At 40.7% G+C, this 24754-nt stretch overlaps 1 protein-coding gene across 1 annotated transcript in view; it reads left to right on the top strand.

Annotated features, from left to right (window-relative positions):
- Positions 1 to 24754, top strand: part of ZSWIM5 (zinc finger SWIM-type containing 5) — a 262034-nt gene that overhangs the window by 198463 nt on the left and 38817 nt on the right. Inside the window, exons 3-4 of the mRNA XM_007164766.2 lie at positions 11242 to 11390; positions 12975 to 13125. Of these exons, the coding sequence (XP_007164828.2) occupies positions 11242 to 11390; positions 12975 to 13125 (300 nt within the window). The remainder of the gene's footprint in view (positions 1 to 11241; positions 11391 to 12974; positions 13126 to 24754) is intronic.

The following is a 24754-nucleotide window of genomic DNA, read 5'->3' as shown; positions in this document are numbered from 1 at the left end:
CTCAGAGGCCCAATCCTTGGTTTATACCTAGTTTATCTTATTTTATCTCACTTCCATCTCTGTAGAGCTAGTGAAAACTAGAATCAGAAGTGAGACTCTGTAATCTGCATTTTTAACAACAAACCCCAAGTGATTAACATTTGAGAATCACTGTACTGGTGAGAACTCTTGTTATTCTCACTGTGCGGAAAATGCATTATTCTGACTTACCCTATATTCTGTGTGGTAGAATAAACCAAGAAAGGATTTGGCTATTTTCAGACACACCATCCAGCTTACATTCAGGGTCTGAAACCAGGTGGTAGATCACAGCAATATGAGGCTAGAGGCCAAAGTATAGCTTTGTAGTGAAGAACAAGACTTTGAAGAGAGACCAACATATAGATTCTAACTCATATAATTTCCATCTGTTATATTACTTACCTGTATAAGCTTCAGTTGTTTTCGCTTTAAAATTAGGATAATAATGCCACCTCATAGAGTTGTTGGGAGAGTTCACTGGAATATACTCAACAGATATTCACTGAGCATCTACTATGTGACAGGCACTGTTCACATGTTGCAAATATACCAGGAAATAAAACAATTTATGCCCACAAGGAGCATACATTCTAGTGGGGATGTGTATAAAAAGTGCTTAGACTCTGGCGTGGAGGAAACATTCAATGAATGGCTGTTATTAACAAATATTTAAGGATAAGGAGTGTATTTGTTTTTCTTTGCCACTTTCAGTTTACAGAAGAAGTATAGGATATATTATTTGCCCACCTGGAGCTAAAATCAAGGTGGTCAATAGGACAAACTTTTGTTCATTCTATAAATATTAACTCAGTGCTGTAATGATCCAGGCACTGTGAGGTTTAAAAATGAATCTGTACACTAGTCTTTAAAAACTTCAATTTAGTTGGGAATATATGAGAAGTGCACAATTCCAACGTAAAAGAAAATGAAAACAGGTCTTCTGAATAGCCAAAGCGATCTTTTTTTTTAAAATATATAAATATATATATATATATCTTTAACATCTTTATTGGAGTATAATTGCTTTACAATGGTGTGTTAGTTTCTGCTTTATAACAAAGTGAATCAGCTATACATATACATATATCCCAATATCTCCTCCCTCTTGCGTCTCCCTCCCACCCTCCCTATCCCACCCCTCTAGGTGGTCACAAAGCACCAAGCTGATCTCCCTGTGCTATGCGGCTGCTTCCCACTAGCTAGCTATTTTATGTTTAGTAGTGTATATATGTCCATGCCACTCTCTCACTTTGTCCCAGCTTACCCTTCCCCCTCCCCGTATCCTCAAGTCCATTCTGTAGTAGGTCTTCGTCTTTATTTCCATCTTGCCCCGAGGTTCTTCATGAACATTTTTTTTTTTTTTTAGATTCCATATATATGTGTTAGCATACAGTATTTGTTTTTCTCTTTCTGACTTACTTCACTCTGTAGGACAGACTCTAGGTCCATCCACCTCACTACAAATAACTCAATTTCGTTTTTTTATGGCTGAGTAATATTCCATTGTATATATGTGCCACATCTTCTTTATCCGTTCATCTGTCAATGGACACTTATGTTGCTTCCATGTCCTGGCTGTTGTAAATAGAGCTGCAATGAACATTGTGGTACACGACTCTTTTTGAATTACGGTTTTCTCAGGGTATATGCCCAGTAGTGGGATTGCTGGGTCGTATGGTAGTTCTATTTTTAGTTTTTTAAGGAGCCTCCATACTGTTCTCCATAGTAGCTGTATCAATTTACATTCCCACCAACAGTGCAAGAGGGTTCCCTTTTCTCCACACCCTCTCCAGCATTTATTGTTTATAGATTTCTTGATGATGGCCATTCTGACTGGTGTGAGATGATATCTCATTGTACTTTTGATTTGCATTTCTCTAATGATTAATGATGTTGACCATTCTTTCATGTGTTTGTTGGCAATCTGTATATCTTCTTTAGAGAAATGTCTGTTTAGGTCTTCTGCCCATGTTTGGATTGGGTTGTTTGATTTTTTAATATTGAGCTTCATGAGCTGTTTGTATATTTTGGAGATTAATCCTTTGCCCATTGATTCATTTACAAATATTTTCTCCCATTCCGAGGGTTGTCTTTTCATCTTGTTTATGGTTTCCTTTGCTGTGCAAAAGCTTTTAAGTTTCATTAGGTCCCATTTGTTTATTTTTGGTTTTATTTCCATTTCTCTAGGAGGTGGGTCAAAAAGGATCTTGCTGTGATTTATGTCAGAGAGTGTTCTTCCTATGTTTTCCTCTAAGAGTTTGATAGTGTTTGGCCTTACATTTAGGTCTTTAATCCATTTTGAGTTCATTTTTTGTGTATGGTGTTAGGGAGTGTTCTAATTTCATTCTCTTACATGTAGCTGTCCAGTTTTCCCAGCACCACTTATTGAAGAGGCTGTCTTTTCTCCACTGTATATTCCTGCCTCCTTTATCAAAAATAAGGTGACCATATGTGCATGGGTTTATCTCTGGGCTTTCTATCCTGTTTGATTGATCTATATTTCTGTTTTTGTGCCAGTACCATACTGTCTTGATTACTGTAGCTTTGTAGTATAGTCTGAAGGCAGGGAGCCTAATTCCTCCAGCTCTGTTTTTCTTTCTCAAGATTGCTTTGGCTATTCGGGGTCTTTTGTGTTTCCATACAAATTGTGAAATTTTTTGTCCTAGTTCTGTGAAAAATGCCATTGGTAATTTGATAGGGGTTGCATTGAACCTGTAGATTGCTTTGGGTGGTAGAGTCATTTTCACAATGTTGGTTCTTCTAATCCAAGAACATGGTATATCTCTCCATCTATTTGTATCATCATTAATTTCTTTCATCAGTGTCTTATAATTTTCTGCATACAGGTCTTTTGTCTCCTTAGGTAGGTTTATTCCTAGATATTTTATTCTTTTTGTTGCAATGGTAAGTGGAAGTGTTTTCTTAATTTCACTTTCAGATTTTTCATCATTAGTGTACAGGAATGCAAGAGATTTCTGTGCATTAATTTTGTATCCTGCTACTTTACCAAATTCATTGATTAGCTCTAGCAGTTTTCTGTGTCATGTCATCTGCAAACAGTGACAGCTTTACTTCTTTTCCAATTTGGATTCCTTTAATTTGTTTTTCTTCTCTGATTGCTGTGGCTAAAACTTCCAAAACTATGTTGAATGATAGTGGTGAGAGTGGGCAACCTTGTCTTTTTCCTGATCTTAGTAGAAATGGTTTCAGTTTTTCACCATTGAGGACAATGTTGGCTGTGGGTTTGTCATATATGGCCTTTATTATGTTGAGGAAAGTTCCCTCTATGCCTACTTTCTGGAGGGTTTTTATCATAAATGGATGTTGAATTTTGTCGAAAGCTTTTTCTGCATCTATTTAGATGATCATATGGTTTTTCTCCTTCAATTTGTTAATATGGTTTATCCCAATGATTGATCTGTGTATATTGAAGAATCCTTGCATTCCTGGGATAAACCCCACTTGATCACAGTGTATGATCCTTTTAATGTGCTGTTGGATTCTGTTTGCTAGTATTTTGTTGAGGATTTTTGCATCTATGTTCATCAGTGATATTGGCCTGTAGTTTTCTTTCTTTGTGACATCTTTGTCTGGTTTTGGTATCAGGGTGATGGTGGCCTCGTAGGATGAGTTGGGGAGCGTTCCTCCCTCTGCAATATTTTGGAAGAGTTTGAGAAAGATAGGTGTTAGCTGTTCTCTAAATGTTTGATAGAATTCGCCTGTGAAGCCATCTGGTCCTGGGCTTTTGTTTGTTGGAAGATTTTTAATCACATTCTCAATTTCAGTGCTTGTGATTGGTGTGTTCATATTTTCTGTTTCTTCCTGGTTCAGTCTAGGAAGGTTGTGCTTTTCTAAGAATTTGTCCATTTCTTCCAGGTTGTCCATTTTATTGGCATATTGTTGCTTGTAGTAATCTCTCATGATCCTTTGTATTTCTGCAGTGTCAGTTGTTACTTCTCCTTTTTCATTTCTAACTCTATTAATTTAAGTCTTCTCCCTTTCATTCTTGATGAGTCTGGCTAGTGGTTTACCAATTTTGTTTATCTTCTCAAAGAACCAGCTTTTAGTTTTATTGATCTTTGCTATCGTTTTCTTCATTTCTTTTTCATTTATTTCTGATCTGATATTTATGATTTCTTTCCTTCTGCTAACTTTGGGGTTTTTTTGTTCTTCTTTCTCTAATTGCTTTAGGTATAAGGTTAGGTTGTTTATTTGAGATGTTTCTTTTTTCTTAAGGTAGGATTGTATTACTATAAACTTCCCTCTTAGAACTGCTTTTGCCGCATCCCATAGGTTTTGGGTCGTCGTGTTTTCGTTGTCATTTGTTTCTAGGTATTTTTTGATTTCCTCTTTGATATCTTCAGTGATCTCTTGGTTATTAAGTACTGTATTGTTTAGCCTCCATGTGTTAGTATTTTTTACAGATTTTTTCCTGTAATTGATATCTAGTCTCATAGCATTGTGGTCAGAAAACATACTTGATATGATTTCAATATTCTTAAATTTACCAAGGCTTGATTTGTGACCCAAGATATGATCTGTCCTGGAGAATATTCCATGAGCACTTGAGAAGAATGTGTATTCTGTTGTTTTTGGATGGAATGTCCTATAAATATCAATGAAGTCCATCTTGTTTAGTGTATCATTTAAAGCTTGTGTTACCTTATGTATTTTCATTTTGGATGATCTGTCCATTTGTGAAAGTGGGGTGTTAAAGTCCCCTACTATGTTTGTGTTACTGTCGATTTCCCGTTTTATGGCTGTTAATATTTGCCTTATGTTTTGAGGTGCTCCTATGTTGGGTGCATAAATATTTACAACTGTTATATCTTCTTCTTGGATTGATCCCTTGATCATTATGTAATGTCCTTCTTTGTCTCTTGTAATAGTCTTTGTTTTAAAGTCTATTTTGTCTGATGTGAGAATTGCTACTCCACCTTTCTTTTGATTTCCATTTGCATGGAATATCTTTTTTCCATCCCCTCACTTTCAGTCTGCATGTGTCCCTAGGTCTGAAGTGGGTCTCTTGTAGACAGCATATATACAGGTCTTGTTTTTGTATCCATTCAGCCAGTCTGTGTCTTTTGGTTGGAGCATTTAATCCATTTACATTTAAGGTAATTATCGATATGTGTGTTCCTATTACCATTTTCTTACTTGTTTTGGGTTTATTGTTGTAGGTCCTTTCCTTCTCTTGTGTTTCCTGCCTAGAGAAGTTCCTTTAACATTTGTTGTAAAGCTGGTTTCGTGGTGCTGAATTCTCTTAGCTTTTGCTTGTCTGTAAAGCTTTAAATGTCTCCGTCAAATCTGAATGAGATCCTTCCTGGATAGAGTAATCTTGGTTGTAGGTTTTTCTCCTTCATCACTTTAAATATGTCCTGCCACTCCCTTCTGGCTTGCAGACTTTCTGCTGAAAGATCAGATGTTGACCTTATGGGGATTCCCTTGTGTGTTATTTGTTGTTTTTCCCTTGCTGCTTTTAATATTTTTTCTTTGTATTTAATTTTTGATAGTTTGATTAATATGTGTCTTGGCGTGTTTCTCCTTGGATTTATCCTGTATGGGACTCTCTGCGCTTCCTGTACTTGATTGACTATTTCCTTTCCCATATTAGGGAAGTTTTCAACTATAATCTCTTCAAATATTTTCTCAGTCCCTTTCTTTTTCTCTTCTTCTGGGACCCCTATAATTCGAATGTTGGTGCGTTTAATGTTGTCCCAGAGGTCTCTGAGACTGTCCTCAATTCTTTTCATTCTTTTTTCTTTATTCTGCTCTGCAGTAGTGATTTCCACTATTTTATCTTCCAGGTCACTTATCCGTTATTCTGCCTCAGTTATTCTGCTATTGATCCCTTCTAGAGAATTTTAAATTTCATTTGTTGTGTTGTTCATCACTGTTTGTTTGCTCTTTAGTTCTTCTAGGCCCTTGTTAAACGGTTCTTGTATTTTCTCCATTCTATTTCCAAGATTTTGGATCATCTTTACTATCATTATTCTGAATTCTTTTTCAGGTAGACTGCCTATTTCCTCTTCATTTGTTAGGTCTGGTGGGTTTTTGCCTTGCTCCTTCATCTGATGTGTGTTTCTCTGTCTTCTCATTTTGCTTAACTTACTGTGTTTGGGGTCTCCTTTTTGCAGGCTGCAGGTTCGTGGTTTCCGTTGTATTTGGTGTCTGTCCCCACTGGCTAAGGTTGGTTCAGTGGGTTGTGTAGGCTTCCTGGTGGAGGGGACTAGTGCCTGCGTTCTGGTGGATGAGGCTGGATCTTGTCTTTCTGGTGGGCAGGTCCATGTCTGGTGGTCTGTTTTCGGTGTCTGTGACCTTATTATTATTTTAGGCCGCCTCTGTGCTAATGGATGGGGCTGTTTTCCTGTGTTGCTGGTTGTTTGGCCTAGGGTGTTCAGCACTGTAGCTTGCTGGTTGTTGAGTGGAGCTGGGTCGTGGCGTTGAGATGACGACATTTGGGAGATCTTTGCCGTTTGATGTTACGTGGAGCTGGGAGGTCTCTTGTGGACCAGTGTCCTGAACTTGGCTCTCCCACCTCAGAGACACAGCCCTGACGCCTGGCTGGAGCACCAAGAGCCTGCCATCCACACGGCTCAGAATAAAAGGGAGAAAAAAAAAAAAAAGAAAGAAGAAGATAAAGTAAAATAAAAATAAAATAAGGTAAAATAAAATAAAGTTATTAAAATAAAAAATAATTATTAAAAAAAATTTTTAAGTAATAAAAAAAAAAGAAAGAAAGAAGAGAGCAACCAAACCAAAAAACAAATCCACCAATGATAACAAGTGCTATAAAGTGTACTAAAAAAAAAAGAACAAAACATCAGACAGACAGAACCCTAGAACAAATGGTAAAAGCAAAGCTATACAGACAAATTCACACACAGAAGCATACCCATACACACTCACAAATAGAGAAAAAGGGAAAAAAATATATATATATCATTGCTCCCAAAGTCCACCTCCTCAATTTGGGATGATTCGTTGTCTATTCAGGTATTCCACAGATGCAGGGTACATCAAGTTGATTGTGGAGATTTAATCTGCTGCTCCTGAGGCTGCTGGGAGAAATTTCCCTTTCTCTTCTTTGTTCACACAGCTCCTGGGGCTCAGCTTTGGATTTGGACCCCCCTCTGCGTGTAGGTCACCTGAGCCCGTCTGTTCTTTGCTCAGACAGGACGGGGTTAAAGGAGCAGCTGATTCGGGGGCTCTGGCTCACTCAGGCCGGGGGGAGGGAGGGGTACAGATGCGGGGTGAGCCTGCGGCGGCAGAGGCCGTCATGACATTGCAACAGCCTGAGGCGCGCCATGTGTTCTCCCAGGGAAGTTGTCCCTGGATCATGGGACCCTGGCAGTGGCGGGCTGCACAGGCTCCCGGGAGGGGAGGTGTGGACAGTGACCTGTGCTTGCACACAGGCTTCTTGGTGGCTGCAGCAGCAGCCTTAGCGTCTCATGCCCATCTCTGGGGTCCATGCTGATAGCCGTGGCTCGTGCCCATCTCTGGAGCTCCTTTAAGCAGTGCTCTTAATCCCCCCTCCTCGCGCACCAGGAAACAAAGAGGCAAGAAAAAGTGTCTTGCCTCTTTGGCAGCTCCAGACTTTTTCCCTGACTCCCTCCCACCTAGCTGTGGCACACTAGCCCCCTTCAGGCTGTGTTCACCCAGCCAACCCCAGTCCTCTCCCTGGGATCCGACCTCCGAAGCCCGAGCCTCAGCTCCCAGCACCCGCCCGCCCCAGCAGGTGAGCAGACAAGCCTCTCAGGCTGGTGAGTGCTGGTCAGCACCTATCCTCTGTGCGGGAATCTATCTGCTTTGCCCTCCACACCCCTGTGGCTGCGCTCTCCTCCGTGGCTCCGAAGCTTCCCCCCTCCGCCACCTGCAGTCTCCGCCCATGAAGGGGCTTCCTAGTGTGTGGAAACCTTTCCTCCTTCACAACTCCCTCACACTGGTGCAGGTCCCATCCCTATTCTTTTGTCTCTGTTTTTTCTTTTTTCTTTTGCCCTACCCAGGTACATGGGGAGTTTCTTGCCCTTTGGGAGTTCTGAAGTCTTCTGCCAGCGTTCAGTAGGTGTTCTATAGGAGTTGTTCCACATGTAGATGTATTTCTGATGTATTTGTGGGGAGCAAGGTGATCTCCACGTCTTACTCTTCTGCCATCTTGAAGCTCCCCCCCAAAAGCAATCTTGAGAAAGAAAAATGGAGCTAGCGGAATCAGGCTCCCGGACTTCAGACTACACTACAAAGCTACAGTAATCAAGACAGACAAAAAGAGTCATGTACCACAATGTTCATTGCAGCTCTGTTTACAATAGCCAGGACATGGAAGCAACCTAAGTGTCCATCGACAGATGAATGGATAAAGAAGATGTGGCACATATATCCAATGGAATATTACCCAGCCATAAAAAGAAATGAAATTGAGTTATTTGTAGTGAGGTGGATGGACCTAGAGTCTGTCCTACAGAGTGAAGTAAGTCAGAAAGAGAAAAACAAATAGCGTATGCTAACACATATATATGGAATCTAAAAAAAAAAAAATGGTCATGAAGAACCTCGGGGCAAGACGGGAATAAAGATGCAGACCTACTAGAGAATGGACTTGAAGATATGGGGAGGGCAAGGGTAAGCTGGGACAAAGTGAGAGAGTGGCATGGACATATATACACTACCAAATGTAAAATAGCTAGCTAGTGGGAAGCAGCCGCATAGCACAGGGAGATCAGCTTGGTGCTTTGTGACCACCTAGAGGGGTGGGATAGGGAGGGTGGGCGGGAGATGCAAGAGGGAGGAGATATGGGGATATATGTATATGTATAGCTGATTCACTTTGTTATAAAGCAGAAACTAACACACCCTTGTAAATCAATTATACTCCAATAAAGATGTTAAAAAAATACAACAGGTCTTTAGGAGAAGTAATTATAAAGTACTAGGAAGAGTGTTATTGCCTTTTTATGCATATGAGCATAAGATGGACATAGTTTTGACAGATGGCAATGGGGTATATGGCTAATTCAGTGAGGGGGTAAAAAAGTCCTACCAAGTGAACTAAGCAGTAGGTGAGTTTTGGCAGCATTTGCCTCTCTATACTTACTTTATGGTTTCCATTTCTCATTGCAGCCGTGACTATAGAGCTGAGGCAATATTGACGAGAAGTAGTGTTTTTTGGCCAAAGAACAGGTTGTGGGGAGAGGAAGGGAAGTAAAGGATAAAAGCATAAGTAAAGTCATAAGGAAATGTCGTTGACTTCTGCGAATACTAAGTTTCTAGCTGAAACATAGCATAAGTATAGGAAAGCCAAGGTTAGAAATGAAAGGGCCTGACCAGGGAGGGCCCTGAATGCTTAGCTAAATTTGGACTTCATTTATTAAGAATAGTTTATCACTGAAGACTTCTGAGCAGGGAAGTGATATGATCAGAACTTGGTTTAGAATACTACATTTGAAGAAAAGTAGCATATAGTAGATTCCATAAACTGGATGCTTATAGTGTTAATTAGTATTTATAGAATAAATTAATGTGTGAGCCCTCCTGATTCCCTGGAGAATAAGATGCACTAAAAAAGCTTAGCAGGAGCTTCCCAGGTGGCACAGTGGTTAAGAATCCGCCTGCCACTGCAGGGGACATGGGTTTGAGCCTTGGTCCAGGAAGATCCCACATGCCGCGGGGCAACTAAGCCCATGTGCCACAACTACTGAGCCTGCGCTCTAGAGCCCGCAAGCTACAACTATTGAGCCCTCGTGCCACAACTACTGAAGCCCACGTGCCTAGAGCCCATGCTCTGCAACAAGAGAAGCCACCGCAATGAGAAGCCTGCGCGCCAGAACGAAGAGTAGCCCCCACTCACTGCAACTAGAGAAAGCCCATGCACAGCAATGAAGACCCAATGCAGCAAAAATAAATAAATAAATAAATTTATTTTAAAAAGCTTAGCAGAAGAGCAGCTTTTCTCTGCAGATTTCATTTAAGCAAGGCTTTGATATAAGAGTACAAGAAGGTTGGTAGACGTACTGATGAAACACAACATGAATTTGTAACCAACTGCATGACCACACCTATAGAGTATTGACTTACAGTCTTTTGTCACTTGGAGACAGGGTTCTAAAAACTTATCATAGGACTCTGTCTTTGAGAAAGTGACAGAAGAAGATTCAGTTTTCATTCCACAAATATCTCCTCAGTGCTTGTCATATTACCAGCACTGTGCTATAGGTAATTCAACTGTGAGCAAGGAGCTAACAGGCTACTAGGGGAGAGGGATGCATAAATAACTAAAACTGTGTTTTAAGTGATGTTGCTGAGGTGAGCCTAGATATGAAAGATATCTTGAGTGCAAATTTGTAAAATTATATCACCAGGTATATAACTCCGCCTGTGCTTCAGGGGCAAGTTTCTTTTTTTCTTTTTTTCTTTTTTTCTTTTTTTTGTGGCTGCATTGGGTCTTCGTTGCCGCGCGCAGGCTTTCTCTAGTTGTGGTGAGTGGGGGCTACTCTTTGTTGTGGTGCGCGGGCTTCTCATTGCAGTGGCTTCTCTAGTAGCAGAGCATGGGCTCTAGGTATGTGGGCTTCAGTAGTTGCAGCACGCAGGCTCAGTAGTTGTGGCTCACGGGCTCTAGAGCACAGGCTCAGTAGTTGTGGCGTACAGGCTTAGTTGCTCCACGGCATGTGGGATCTTCCTGGACCAGGGCTCGAACCCGTGTCCCCTGCAGTGGCAGGCGGATTCTTAACCACTGGGCCACCAGGGAAGTCCCCAGGGGCAAGTTTCTAGAAATTTAGAAGTGTTGACACCACTTGAGAAGCTACAATTTTATAGTGAACTTTAAAAAGAGAATTTTTTATTTTCTAAGAAAGTATTTTTTAATTTTAAAATAATATGTGTGCTTTAAGGCTTATTTGAACTTCATAGAAAAACAAAAAAGAAGAAAAAATGTCATTCTCTTAGGGAAAAAAAAATACATCACTATTTTCATGTTTGTGTATTTCCTTCTGGGCTTTTTCCCCCAGGATGGTATTTGTAGACTTTGGAAGAGGATACAACTGAGAGTTTAGTGAACATGAAACTAGCATTAGCTCTCTTACATTTATTTAGGCCCACACAATTGACAAAGCCCAGATTAAGGCAGAATACCCACCTGTTTCTGAATAGATTCACAGAGGGCCCCTCCTGCTGAATGTGTAGGGTAGGAACTCAAGGGATTCATTTCATCATTCCCATTCCTCACAGGTGCCCCTGACCCCACAGCTGGGGCCAGCATTGATGATGAGAACTGTTGGCATTTGGACGAGGAACAGGTGAAAGAACAAGTGAAGCTCTTTCTCTCCCAGGGTGGTTACTATGGCTCTGGAAAGCAACTCAATTCAATGTTTGCCAAGGTAAGATATGAAAAGTTTTTTTTTTTCTTAAGTAAACTGGGCTTACCACACTTCTGGCTTCATGCATTGTAGCTAGCTCACTTGACCTACCTGTACTGAATGCTTGAAAACTAACTGTGGGGAGGGGAGCTGAGCAGAGCAGACTTGAGCAGGTTGCATCCAGGGACCCCTACTGCCTCACCCTGGTAGTCTTTTTCCTTCTGCTCAGCTCTCTAAGTGAGTTAGCATTCCTGGGGGGATTAGTAATGAAGCCACCTTCCCTCTGCTTTGAACCCAAGGCTGCCCGATGAGGCTTTAAAGAGACTTAGTATTTTGGAACTGGGGACTCTCACAGCAGGCTTTCTCTCTCTGTTTTTTTTTTTTCTTAACACCTTTAGTGAAATATAAATCACATAGCATAAAATTCACCCATTTTAAAAAGTGTACAATTCAATGGTTTTTAATATATTCACAGATATGTACAGCTATCACCACAGTCAACTTCAGAACATTTTCATTATCTTAAAAAGAAACCCCATACCCTTTACCTATCACTCCCCTATTCCCCATGCCCCACTCCCCCAGCCCTAAGCAACCACTAATCTACTTTCTGTCTCTATAGATTTCCCTATTCTGGACTGGCTTCTTTCTCCTGGAATAGTATTTTTTTTTTTAAACATTAGCTTTTTTTTAAAACTGTGGGTTTATTTATTTATTTATGGCTGTGTTGGGTCTTCGTTTCTGTGCGAGGGCTTTCTCTAGTTGCGGCAAGTGGGGGCCACTCTTCATCGCGGTGCACGGGCCTTTCATTATCGTGGCCTCTCTTGTTGCGGAGCACAGGCTCCAGACGCACAGGCTCAGTAATTGTGGCTCATGGGCCTAGTTGCTCCATGGCATGTGGGATCTTCCCAGACCAGGGCTCGAACCCGTGTCCCCTGCATTGGCAGGCAGATTCTCAACCACTGCGCCACCAGGGAAGCCCTGGAATAGTATTTTAAAGTATTTAAAAACATACATCCATGCTGTAGCATGTGTCAGTACTTCATTCCTTTTTATGGCCAAGTAATATTCCATTATATGGATACCACACTTTTTGTTTATCCATTTGTCTGTTGATGGGCATTTGGATTGTTTCCATTTTTTAGCTATTATAAATAATGCTGCTATAAACATTCTTGTACAATGTTTCTGTGTGGACATATATATTTTCATTTCTCTCTAGGAGTGGAATTGATAGGCCATATGGTAGCTCTGTGTTTAATCATTTGAGGAATTTCTAGACTGATTTCCAAAGTGGCTACATCATTCTACATTCCCACCAAACAATGTATGAGGGTTCTGATTTCTCTATATCTTTGCCAACACTTATTATCTGGCTTTTTGATTCTAGCCATCCTTGTGAGTGTGAAGTGGTGTCTCATCGCCCACAGCAGGCTTTCTTGATACATGCAAAGAACTTACATACAGAACAAGAGGCCTTCTTTTTGGCTCTTTGGATATGCTGTGCTTAGTTACTTCATCTTCTCCTCCCCCTCCTCCCCTTCTTTCTCCTCCTACTTTGTTATGATGTGCAGTCACCAACTCTTGCCCCTCCTTATGTGTCAGGTTCGAGAGATGCTGCGGATGAGAGATTCCAATGGAGCCAGGATGCTGACACTAATAACTGAGCAGTTTATGGCTGACCCACGACTCACACTCTGGAGGCAGCAAGGAACAACCATGACAGATAAGTGCAGGCAGCTCTGGGATGAGCTAGGTAAGTCCACATATCTCAGAGAACTGCATGTCTATCCTATCAGCTTGCCCCCTGGCAATAGTGTTAGTGAACACTTGCCATCAGTCATTACATGGATCTTGCTAAGTGAACTTTAGCCCAATTGGCAGAAGATTTAGGCTCTACAGAGGCTACCCAGAGTAATTCTGAACTCACTTGTGTTTCTTCCACAGCATTGTGCTTTGCTATTGACATCTGCATTCTGTTCCAGATGTTACCACATAGAAGGCTTTGGTGAGAGAAAACCTTTTGCCTTGGCTTCTGTTCCATGGCATTAGCCTGGCTCTCCAGATACTTACCAAACTCACTTTTCTTGCTTTCCCTGGGTCTGCTTTTCTTTATCACCCCCAGACAAACCTCTTAGACATAAGGCAGTTTCCAAGACTTGGGCCTTGGACTTCTATTCTTTCTCTATACTCCTTTGAGAACTCTTTTTTTTCAATAGCATGGCTTCAGAGTTTCCTTTATGGTGATCTCATCCTCATCTTCTTTCCACTTATCTGAGTTCCAGTCTCATATTAGCAGCTGCCCTATGACCATTTCTACTGAAAAAAATCTCCTGATCACCTCAAACTTGAGAAACCCAAAAATGAAATCAGGGCTTCTATGAAAAGAGATTTCCCTGAACCTGGCATTGGCACCACCATTTCTTACTCTATCAAACTTGTTGTCAAGCACTCATTTTTTGTTCATTCCCTACATCCAGTTACCAAATTAATTTGATTCCTTGACCTTCAGAATGCAATTTAGTGTCCATTCACACTTTTTACTTCCCATCACCACTGATCTGGTTGAGGGCCTTGGGACTTTTAGATTAAATTAGACCTGTGGCCTCCTGAATGGCTTCTCTGTTCTAGATTCTTCTCATCAAGGCCATCTTCTTTTGTCATTATTTCTCTTTATCATTCCCCTGTTCCAAGGCCAGTTTTGCAGGGCTAATACTCAGCTCCTCCCCCTGTTTGCAGAATCCTCCATACTCTGAACTCACTATCCAGTCATGGCCCCACTCTGGGGTTATACTGGAAAACTTCCATACGACATATTCTAAAAGTTCTAATATAGCTTCTCCATACTCCCTCCAGCCCAGAAAGCAACGACAAACTTTCCACTCATACAAAATAGCACAAGAAAAAAACTACAGTTTAGGATTTTAGTGAATTCCCCCGAAGCATATACATTATAGTCTTAGGGCTAAAAGCCATGGGGAATGAGGCTTAATGACTCTGGGACTATACTTGGTTACTTTGGGGCTGCTGAGTGTGGGGTTTTGATTTGGGTGCTAAGGCTTCTTGATATCACCTGGGGCACTAATGGCTTTGGAGTTCTGATTAATAATGAAGAGCTACATTATTGAGCGTTATGTGCCAGTCTCTGTGTTAAAGATTGTACACACATTGTTTCATGTAATTCTCATAACAAACCTATGAGGTAATTGTGTGTTTGTTGCAAAGAAACAGAGACAGCTCTGGTTACTTCTGGATACAGAATAAAATAAAGAATTATAGAAAACTGTCTCTCTGACACAATCACACTTTCTGAAGTACAGGAATGTTGAACTATTAGTCTAAAGTTACTGGTCCAACCAGTTGTGACCAGGGTCACAATGCATGGCAAGTTGGGAACAGCTTCTTACACTCTTTCCTCAGAAGGAATTGTAGGCATGGACTTCCTTCTAGGGTAACATATCAGCATCTCCATATGTTTAGGTGAGACAGATGAGCTCCGAAAAGTTACTTGTTCAAGGTCACACACTAGTAAGTGGTGGCTCTAACACCAGAACCCCAATCTGTCTGAATCCAAATCAAACATCCTTCTGCAACATCTCCCTCAGTTTCACCTTGTTATGTACTATTTTCTCCCAAAGTGCATGTTTCTTAAGAATTTGAAATTAGCCTTCAGAGAGTCAGTTTCATCTGAGGCCTGAATCTCTTGGGAATAATTTCTGTGACAATCATGGGATTGTTTTGTGGATTTGGGCTTGGCCTTTGGGGCAAAGGTAGGTAAGAGGAAGTAAGCAGAGCTAGATCCCAGTGCTTTTAATGCTTTTGTCATATACTTAGGTTCATTATGAAAAGCTCTTGATTGTGATATTGTCATATCTACGAAATTGCTATATCAACATTCCAAGAAACGCTCAGCATTCTGCAAAGACAGTAGTTCCCAAACTTCTCAAAATCACCTGGAGTACTTGTTTAAACAGATTGCTGGGCCCGTCCCCAGAGTTTCTGATTACATAGGTTGGAGTAGGGCCTGATAATTTGCATTTCTAACCTATTCCCTGGGGATGCTGATGCCACGGTTCCAGAGACCACATTTTGAAAAACACTGCACTAAGAGAAGCCTTATTGGGTCAGACACTAGAGCAAGTACGTTCATGCTTCCCTTGACTACTCTGAGGGTTCCTTACTGGTCACTAGGCCTGCTCCTCTGGGGAGGGCCTCGACAGGGATTGTAGGAATTTAGAGGAGTGGGCTCACTACCTTCAGTTCCTGAACCAGAGATAACAGAAGCAATCAGACATGAAGTTTTCTCATCTCTCCATGTCTGTACACATATGCTTTTAAAAATCTTCTTTTAAAATCTATAAAGTATCTCTGCTCCCATAAAAGGCCACTCCTTATGTACTTGCTCTGGTTCCTATGCCATTTCCTTTTCTCAGGAATTTTGCTCCTCAGTTACTCCTTTCTCTGGCATCATTAATTTCTCCCTCAATACTGGATCAGTTCCATCAGCATACAAATATGCTCTAATAGTTTCAATCTCAAAAAAAAAAAGTGCCTTTGATGGTCCCATCCTCCTGTAATTACTGCCCCATTTCTCTTCTTCCATTCAAAACACTTTCTTTTTTTGTTTTTTAACATCTTTATTGGAGTATAATTGCTTTACAGTGTTTTGTTAGTTTCTGCTGTATAACAAAGTGAATCAAGCTGCACGCAGTTCCTCCAGCCCTAGGACAACGGCTGCCTGGGTCCCAGGAAGTGCGGTGCCCAATCTGAGCTTCTACTCCAGGTGGGCAGCCTCACAGCCTTGTCTCTCAGGGCCCAGCTAAGGCCTGGGTTAGAGCCTTGTGGAAGGTCTCTGGGCAGGGCTAGGGGTTGTAAAGGATGTAGATTGCCGCGTGGATGTGGCACAGGGGGTGCAGTCACCCCACTTCTCTGGTTGCGTGAAGACTGCAGAGCTCACAGACAGACCTCCATTGTGGCTGTTCAAGAAAGAAACCCAGGAGCCCCCAGTGAATTTATGGACTAGTGAAAGTAACAGCCATTTATTGAGCACCTGTGAATCAGGTGCCACCAGTGGGCAGCACAAACTTGTTTTGTGATCTCACTCTCGGTGCCTGCAGTCATTCCGTCACTTCCTAAGGCACTGTTACCCATCTGTACCAGTACCCAGCAGCCTTCTGTTTCCCGAAGAATCTTCATGTAGAGTGTATATGTTGATAAGGAAGCATCAAAGCCAATATTTTACCAGTTTTACAAGCTATCCCCATTTTCAGCCATTAGCTCAAAAAAGGAAGTAATGAGATCAAGACCTTTCAGTGAGACAGACCTGTCAAGGATTTTAAAGGGTTGGTGGTTATTTATCAAGATCCTGGATTGAGAAATCAATGCGTGGATAAGGATTTGACCTGACTTTTGAACGGAATATCATTCTTTCCCCCAAACGTTATCAATCATGATGTTGAAAGAATAGAAAAAATCAGAGTATATTACATGTAGTAAGGCCGTGTGGCTGACAGGGTCTTGGTGCAGGGTGTCGGGCTGGGTGTCAGGCCTGCGCCTATGAGGTGGAAGAGCCGAGGTCAGGACATTGGTCCACCAGAGACTTCCTGGCTCCACGTAATATCAAACGGCAAAAGCTCTCCCAGAGATCGCCATCTCAACACTAAGACCTAGCTCCACTCACAACCAGCAAGCTACAGTGCTGGACACCCTATGCCAAACAACTAGCAACACAGGAACACAACCCCACCCATTAGCAGAGAGGCTGCCTAAAATCATAATAAGGTCACAGACACCCCAAAACACACCATGGGATGTGGTCCTGCCCACCAGAAAGACAAGATCCAGCCTCATCCACCAGAACGCAGGCACTAGTCCCCTCCACCAGGAAGCCTACACAACCCACTGAACCAACCTTAGCCAGTGGGGACAGACACCAAAAACAATGGGAACTACGAACCTGGAACCTGCAAAAAGGAGACCCCCAAACACAGTACGTTAAGCGAAATTAGAAGACAGAGAAACACACATCAGGTGAAGGAGCAAGGTGAAAACCCACCAGACCTAACAAATGAAGAGGAAATAGGCAGTCTACCTGAAAAGGAATTCAGAGTAATGATAGTAAACATGATCCAAAATCTTGGAAATAGAATGGAGAAAATACAAGAAACGTTTAACAAGGACCTAGAAGAGATAAAGAGCAAACAAACAATGATGAACAACACAATAAATGAAATTAAAAATTCTCTACAAGGAATCAATAGCAGAATAAATGAGGCAGAAGAATGGATAAGTGACCTGGAAGAGAAAATAGTGGAAATCACTACTGCAGAGCAGAATAAAGAAAAAAGAATGAAAAGAATTGAAGACAGTCTCAGAGACCTCTGGGACAACATTAAAAGCACTAACATTCGAATTATAGGGGTCCCAGAAGAAGAGAAAAAGAAAGGGACTGAGAAAATATTTGAAGAGATTATAGTTGAAAACTTCCCTAATATGGGAAAGGAAATAGTCAATCAAGTACAGGAAGCACAGAGAGTCCCATACAGGATAAATCCAAGGAGAAACACGCCAAGACACATATTAATCAAACTATCAAAAATTAAATACAAAGAAAAAATATTAAAAGCAGCAAGGGAAAAACAACAAATAACACACAAGGGAATCCCCATAAGGTTAACAGCTGATCTTTCACCAGAAACTCTGCAAGCCAGAAGGAAGTGGCAAGACATATTTAAAGTGAGGAAAGGGAAAAACCTACAACCAAGGTTACTCTACCCAGTAAGGATCTCATTCAGATTGGACAGAGAAATTAAAACCTTTACAGACAAGCAAAAGCTAAGACAGTTCACCACCACCAAACCAGCTTTACAACAAATGCTAAAGGAACTTCTCTAGGCAGGAAACACAAGAGAAGGAAAAGACCTAAAATAACAAACCCAAAACAATTAAGAAAATGGTAATAGGAACATACATATCAATTACCTTAAATGTAAATGGATTAAATGCTCCCACCAAAAGACATAGACTGGCTGAATGGATACAAAAACAAGGCCCGTATATATGCTGTCTACAAGAGACCCACTTCAGACCTAGGGACACATGCAGACTGAAAGTGAGGGGATGGAAAAAGATATTCCATGCAAATGGAAATCAAAAGAAAGCTGGAGTAGCAATTCTCATGTCGGACAAAATAGACTTGAAAATAAAGACTATTGCAAGAATGTATGTGGAACCTAGAAAAATGGTACAGATGAACCAGTTTGCAGGGCAGAAGTTGAGACACAGATGTAGAGAACAAACGTATGGACACCAAGGGGGGAAAACCGCGGTGGGGTGGGGATGGTGGTGTGCGGAATTGGGCGATTGGGATTGACATGTATACACTGATGTGTATAAAATTGATGACTGATTAAAAAAAAAAAGACTATTGCAAGAGACAAAGAAGGACACTACATAATGATCAAGGGATCAATCCAAGAAGAAGATATAACAGTTGTAAATATTTATGCACCCAACATAGGAGCACCTCAATACATAAGGCAAAAGCTAACCGCCATAAATGGGGAAATCGACAGTAACACAATCATAGTAGGGGACTTTAACACCCCACTGTCACCAATGGACAGATCATTCAAAATGAAAATACATAAGGTAACACAAGCTTTAAATGATAACATTAAACAACATGGACTTAATTGATATTTATAGGACATTCCATCCAAAAACAACAGAATACACTTTCTTCTCAAGTGCTCATGGAACATTCTCCAGGATAAATCATATCTTGGGTCACAAATCAAGCCTTGATAAATTTAAGAATATTGAAATCGTATCAAGTATCTTTTCCGACCACAATGCTATGAGATATCAATTACAGGAAAAAATCTGTAAAAAATACAAACACATGGAGGCTGAACAATACACTACTTAATAACCAAGAGATCACTGAAGAAACCAAAGAAGAAATCAAAAAATACCTAGAAACAAATGACAATGAAAACACGACGACCCAAAACCTATGGGATGCAGCAAAAGAAGTTCTAAGAGGGAAGTTTATAGCAATACAATCCTACCTCAAGAAACAAGAAACATCTCAAATAAACAACCTAACCTTACACTTAAAGCAATTAGAGAAAGAAGAACAACAACAAAAAAAAAACCCCCAAAGTTAGCAGAAGGAAAGAAATCATAAAGATCAGATCAGAAATAAATGAAAAAGAAATGAAGGAAATGATAGCAAAGATCAATAAAACTAAAAGCTGGTTCTTTGAGAAGATAAACAAAATTGGTAAACCAGTAGCCAGACTCATCAAGAATAAAAGGGAGAAGACTCAAATCAATAGAAGTAGAAATGGAAAAGGAGAAGTAACAACTGACACTGCAGAAATACAAAGGATCATGAGAGATTACTACAAGCAACAATATGCCAATAAAATGGACAACCTGGAAGAAATGGACAAATTCTTAGAAAAGCACAACTTTCCGAGATTGAACCAGGAAGAAATAGAAAATATGAACAGACCAATCACAAGCACTGAAATTGAGACTGTGATTAAAAATCTTCCAACAAACAAAAGCCCAGGACCAGATGGCTTCACAGGCGAATTCTATCAAACATTTAGAGAAGAGCTAACACCTATCCTTCTCAAACTCTTGCAAAATATAGCAGGGGGAGGAACATGCCCAAACTCATTCTACGAGGCCACCAAAACCCTGATACCAAAACCAGACAAAGATGTCACAAAGAAAGAAAACTACAGGCCAATATCACTGATGAACATAGATGCAAAAATCCTCAACAAAATACTAGCAAACAGAATCCAACAGCACATTAAAAGGATCATACACCATGATGAAGTGGGCTTTATCCCAGGAATGCAAGGATTCTTCAATATACGCAGATCAATCATTGGGATAAACCATATTAACAAATTGAAGGAGAAAAACCATATGATCATCTAAATAGATGCAGAAAAAGCTTTTGACAAAATTCAACACCCATTTATGATAAAAACCCTGCAGAAAGTAGGCATAGAGGGAACTTACCTCAACATAATAAAGGCCATATATGACAAACCCACAGCCAACATCATTCTCGATGGTGAAAAACTGAAACCATTTCCTCTAAGATCAGGAACAAGACAAGGTTGTCCACTGTCACCACTGTTATTCAACATAGTTTTGGAAGTTTTAGCCACAGCAATCAGAGAAGAAAAAGAAATAAAAGGAATCCAAATCAGAAAAGAAGTAAAGCAGTCACAGTTTGCAGATGACATGATACTATACATAGAGAATCCTAAAGATGCTACCAGAAAACTACTAGAGCTAATCAATGAATTTGGTAAATTAGCAGGATACAAAATTAATGCACAGAAATCTCTTGCATTCCTGTACACTAATGAAGAAAAATCTGAAAGAAAAATTAAGGAAACACTCCCATTTACCACTGCAACAAAAAGAATAAAATACCTAGGAATAAACCTACCTAAGGAGACAAAAGACCTGTATGCAGAAAACTATAAGACACTGATGAAAGAAATTAAAGATGATACCAACAGATGGAGAGATACCATGTTCTTGGATTGGAAGAATCAACATTGTGAAAATGACTATACTACCCAAAGCAATCTACAGATTCAATGCAATCCCTATGAAACTACCAATGGCATTTTTCACAGAACTAGAACAAAACATTTCACAATTTATATGGAAACACAAAGGACCCCAAATAGCCAAAGCAATCTTGAGAAAGAAAAACAGAGCTGAAGGAATCAGGCTCCCTGACTTCAGACTATACTGCAAAGCTACAGTAATCAAGACAGTATGGTACTGGCACAAAAACAGAAATATAGATCAATGGAACAGGATGGAGAGCCCAGAGATAAACCCACGCACATATGGTCACCTTATTTTTGATAAAGGCGGCAAGAATATACACTGGAGAAAAGACAGCCTCTTCAATAAGTGGTGGTGGGAAAACTGGACAGCTACATGTAAAAGAATGAAATTAGAACACTCCCTAACACCATACACAAAAGTAAGCTCAAAATGGATTAAAGACCTAAATGTAAGGGCAGACACTATCAAACTCTCAGAGGAAAACATAGGCAGAACACTCTATGACATAAATCACAGCAAGATCCTTTTTGACCCACCTCCTAGAGAAATGGAAATAAAACCAAAAATAAACAAATGGGACCTAATGAAACTTAAAAGCTTTTGCACATCAAAGAAGACCATAAACAAGATGAAAAGACAACCCTCAGAATGGGAGAAAATATTTGCAAATGAAGCAACTGACAAAGGATTAATCTCCAAAATTTACAAGCAGCTCATGCAGCTCAATATCAAGAAAACAAACAACCCAATCCAAAAATGGGCAGAAGACCTAAATAGACATTTCTCCAAAGAAGATATACAGATTGCCAGCAAACACATGAAAGAATGCTCAACATCATTAATCATTAGAGAAATGCAAATCAAAACTACAATGAGATATCATCTCACACCGGTCAGAATGGCCGTCATTAATCTACAAACAATAAATGCTGGAGAGGATGTGGAGGAAAGGGAACCTTCTTGCACTGTTGGTGGGAATGTTAATTGATACAGCTACTATGGAGAACAGTATGGAGGTTCCTTAAAAAACTAAAAATAGAACTACCATACGACCCAGCAATCCCACTACTGGGCATATACCCTGAGAAAACCATAATTCAAAAAGAGTCATGTACCACGATGTTCCTTGCAGCTCTGTTTACAATAGCCACAACATGGAAGCAACCTAAGTGTCCACTGACAGATGAATGGATAAAGAAGATGTGGCACATATATACAATGGAATATTACTCAGCCGTTAAAAAAAACGAAATTGAGTTATTTGTAGTGCGATGGATGGACCTAGAGTCTGTCATACGGAGTGAAGTAAGTCAGAAAGAGAAAAACAAATACTGTATGCTAACACATATATATGGAATCTTAAAAAAAAAAATGGTCATGAAGAACCTCGGGGCAAGATGGGAATAAAGACACAGACCTACTAGAGAATATACTTGAGGATACTGGGAGGGGGATGGGTAAGCTGGGACAAAGCGAGAGAGTGGCATGGACATATATACACTACCAAACATAAAATAGATAGCTAGTGGGAAGCAGCCGCATAGCACAGGGAGATCAGCTTGGTGCTTTGTGACCACCTAGAGGGGTGGGATAGGGAGGGTGGGAGGGAGGGAGATGCAAGAGGGAAGAGATATGGGGACATAGGTATATGTATAACTGATTCACTTTGTTATAAAGCAGAAACTAGCACACCATTGTAGAGCAATTATGCTCTAATAAAGATGTAAATAAAATAAAATAAAATAGATAGCTAGTGGGAAGCAGCCGCATAGCACAGGGAGATCAGCTCAGTGCTTTGTGACCACCTAGAGGGGTGGGTGGGATAGGGAGGGTGGGAGGGGGACGTAAGAGGGAGGGGATATTGGGATATATGTATATGTATAGCTGATTCACTTTGTTATAAAGCAGAAACTAACACTCCATTGTAAAGCAATTATACTCCAATAAAGACGTTAAAAAAAAAAAGTGAATCAGCTATACGTATACATATATCCCCATATCCCCTCCCTCTTGAGCCGCCCTCCCACCCTCCCTATCCCACAAAACAACACTTCTTGAAAACCTTGTCTGCACTCTTTCCATTTGCTTACCTCCATTCTCTCTCGAGCCCACTGCAGTTGAGCTTCCATTGCTCATTGCTGCCACTCTACTGACAAGTAGCTCTTGCTACAGTCACCAGTGCCTTCCATATTGCAGTGGCCACTTCTCTGTTGTTATTTTACTTGACCTCTTAGCAGTTTTCAATAAAATTGACCATACACGTCTTGAAACATATTCTCTTAGCTTCCATAACCCCACACCCTCCTGGGTTTCCTCCCACATTCTGGCTGCTTTCTGTCAGACTGCTTTGTAGGCTCCTCTTCCTTTCCTCAACCCTTCTAAATATTGAGTATTCTGCAGCACCCAGTGCCCTGTCTACATTCTGTACCTAAGTGATCATATTCAGTCCCATGGCTTTAAATATAATCTAGATGTAGGCAAGTCACAAATTTACGTCTCTAGCCCTGACCTTTCTCTTGAGCTGTAGGCTCAGTGTCCAGCTTCCCACCATGTCTAGGAAACATCTCAAACTTAACATGACCATCACAGAACTCTTATTTTTCCCACCAAAGCCTGATTTTCCCCATCTCAGTACAGGGTCGTGAGATATATCTAGTTGCTCAAAAAGAAAATCTGAGTCATCCTAGGTTCCCTCTGTTTTCTACCTTCTACACCCAATCCAAGACCTGTTGACCCTCACAGTTGGAATACTGAATAAGATAATATATATAAAGTGCCTATTATAATGTGTAGCCCATAAAAAGAAATAAATTGTCGCTATTATTTATTATTATATTTAATATATAATAATTATGTAAAATGTTAACTTCCATAGTACCTACACTTGGTTAGAGGTGTGTTTTTTTGCTTTTTTTTTAAAATTTATTTATTTATTTTTGGCTGTGTTGGGTCTTCGTTTTTCTGTGCTAGGGCTTTCTCCAGTCGCGGCAAGCAGGGGCCACTCTTCATTGCGGTGCGTGGGCCTCTCACTATCGCGGCCTCTCTTGTTGCGGAGCACAGGCTCCAGACGCGCAGGCTCAGCAGTTGTGGCTCACGGGCCTAATTGCTCCGCGGCATGCGGGATCCTCCCAGACCAGGGCTCAAACCCGTGTCCCCTGCATTGGCAGGCAGATTCCCAACCACTGTGCCACCAGGGAAGCCCTTGGTTAGAGTTTTTGATGCTTTTTTTTTTTAAACATCTTTATTGGAGTATAATTGCTTTACAATGGTGTGTTAGTTTCTGTTTTATAACGAAGTGAATCAGCTATACATATACATATGTCCCCATATCTCTTCCCTCTTGCGTCTCCCTCCCTCCCACCCTCCCTATCCCACCCCTCTAGGTGGTCACAAAGCCCCGAGCTGATCTCCCTGTGCTATGCAGCTGCTTCCCACTAGCTATCTATTTTACTTTTGGTAGTGTATATATGTCCATGCCACTCTCTCACTTTGTCCCAGCTTACCCTTCCCCCTCCCCGTATCCTCAAGTGATGCTTTTTTTAAGTTGCTGGAAAATCTGCTTTTGGATTGTGGTAACACAGTCCCTACATGCCTATTACATGTAGGCACCTGCAGGATTTTTTGCCTTGTCTCTTTCTTAGAGATGCAGCAATCTCTTGAGTTTTTTAAAAAACAAATCCATAATGACTTAATAAAACAGAAAACTCATTTTAAACTTACAGGTTAAAGTACTCACTTTCTAGGGATCCCCTTTTTAATATTTCAGT

The sequence above is a fragment of the Balaenoptera acutorostrata genome, chromosome 1 (assembly GCF_949987535.1).
Source record: "Balaenoptera acutorostrata chromosome 1, mBalAcu1.1, whole genome shotgun sequence".
In the NCBI taxonomy this organism is placed as follows: domain Eukaryota; kingdom Metazoa; phylum Chordata; class Mammalia; order Artiodactyla; family Balaenopteridae; genus Balaenoptera; species Balaenoptera acutorostrata.
The sequence above is the reverse complement of the archived record's forward strand: the minus strand, read 5'-3'. Positions and strand labels throughout refer to the sequence as shown.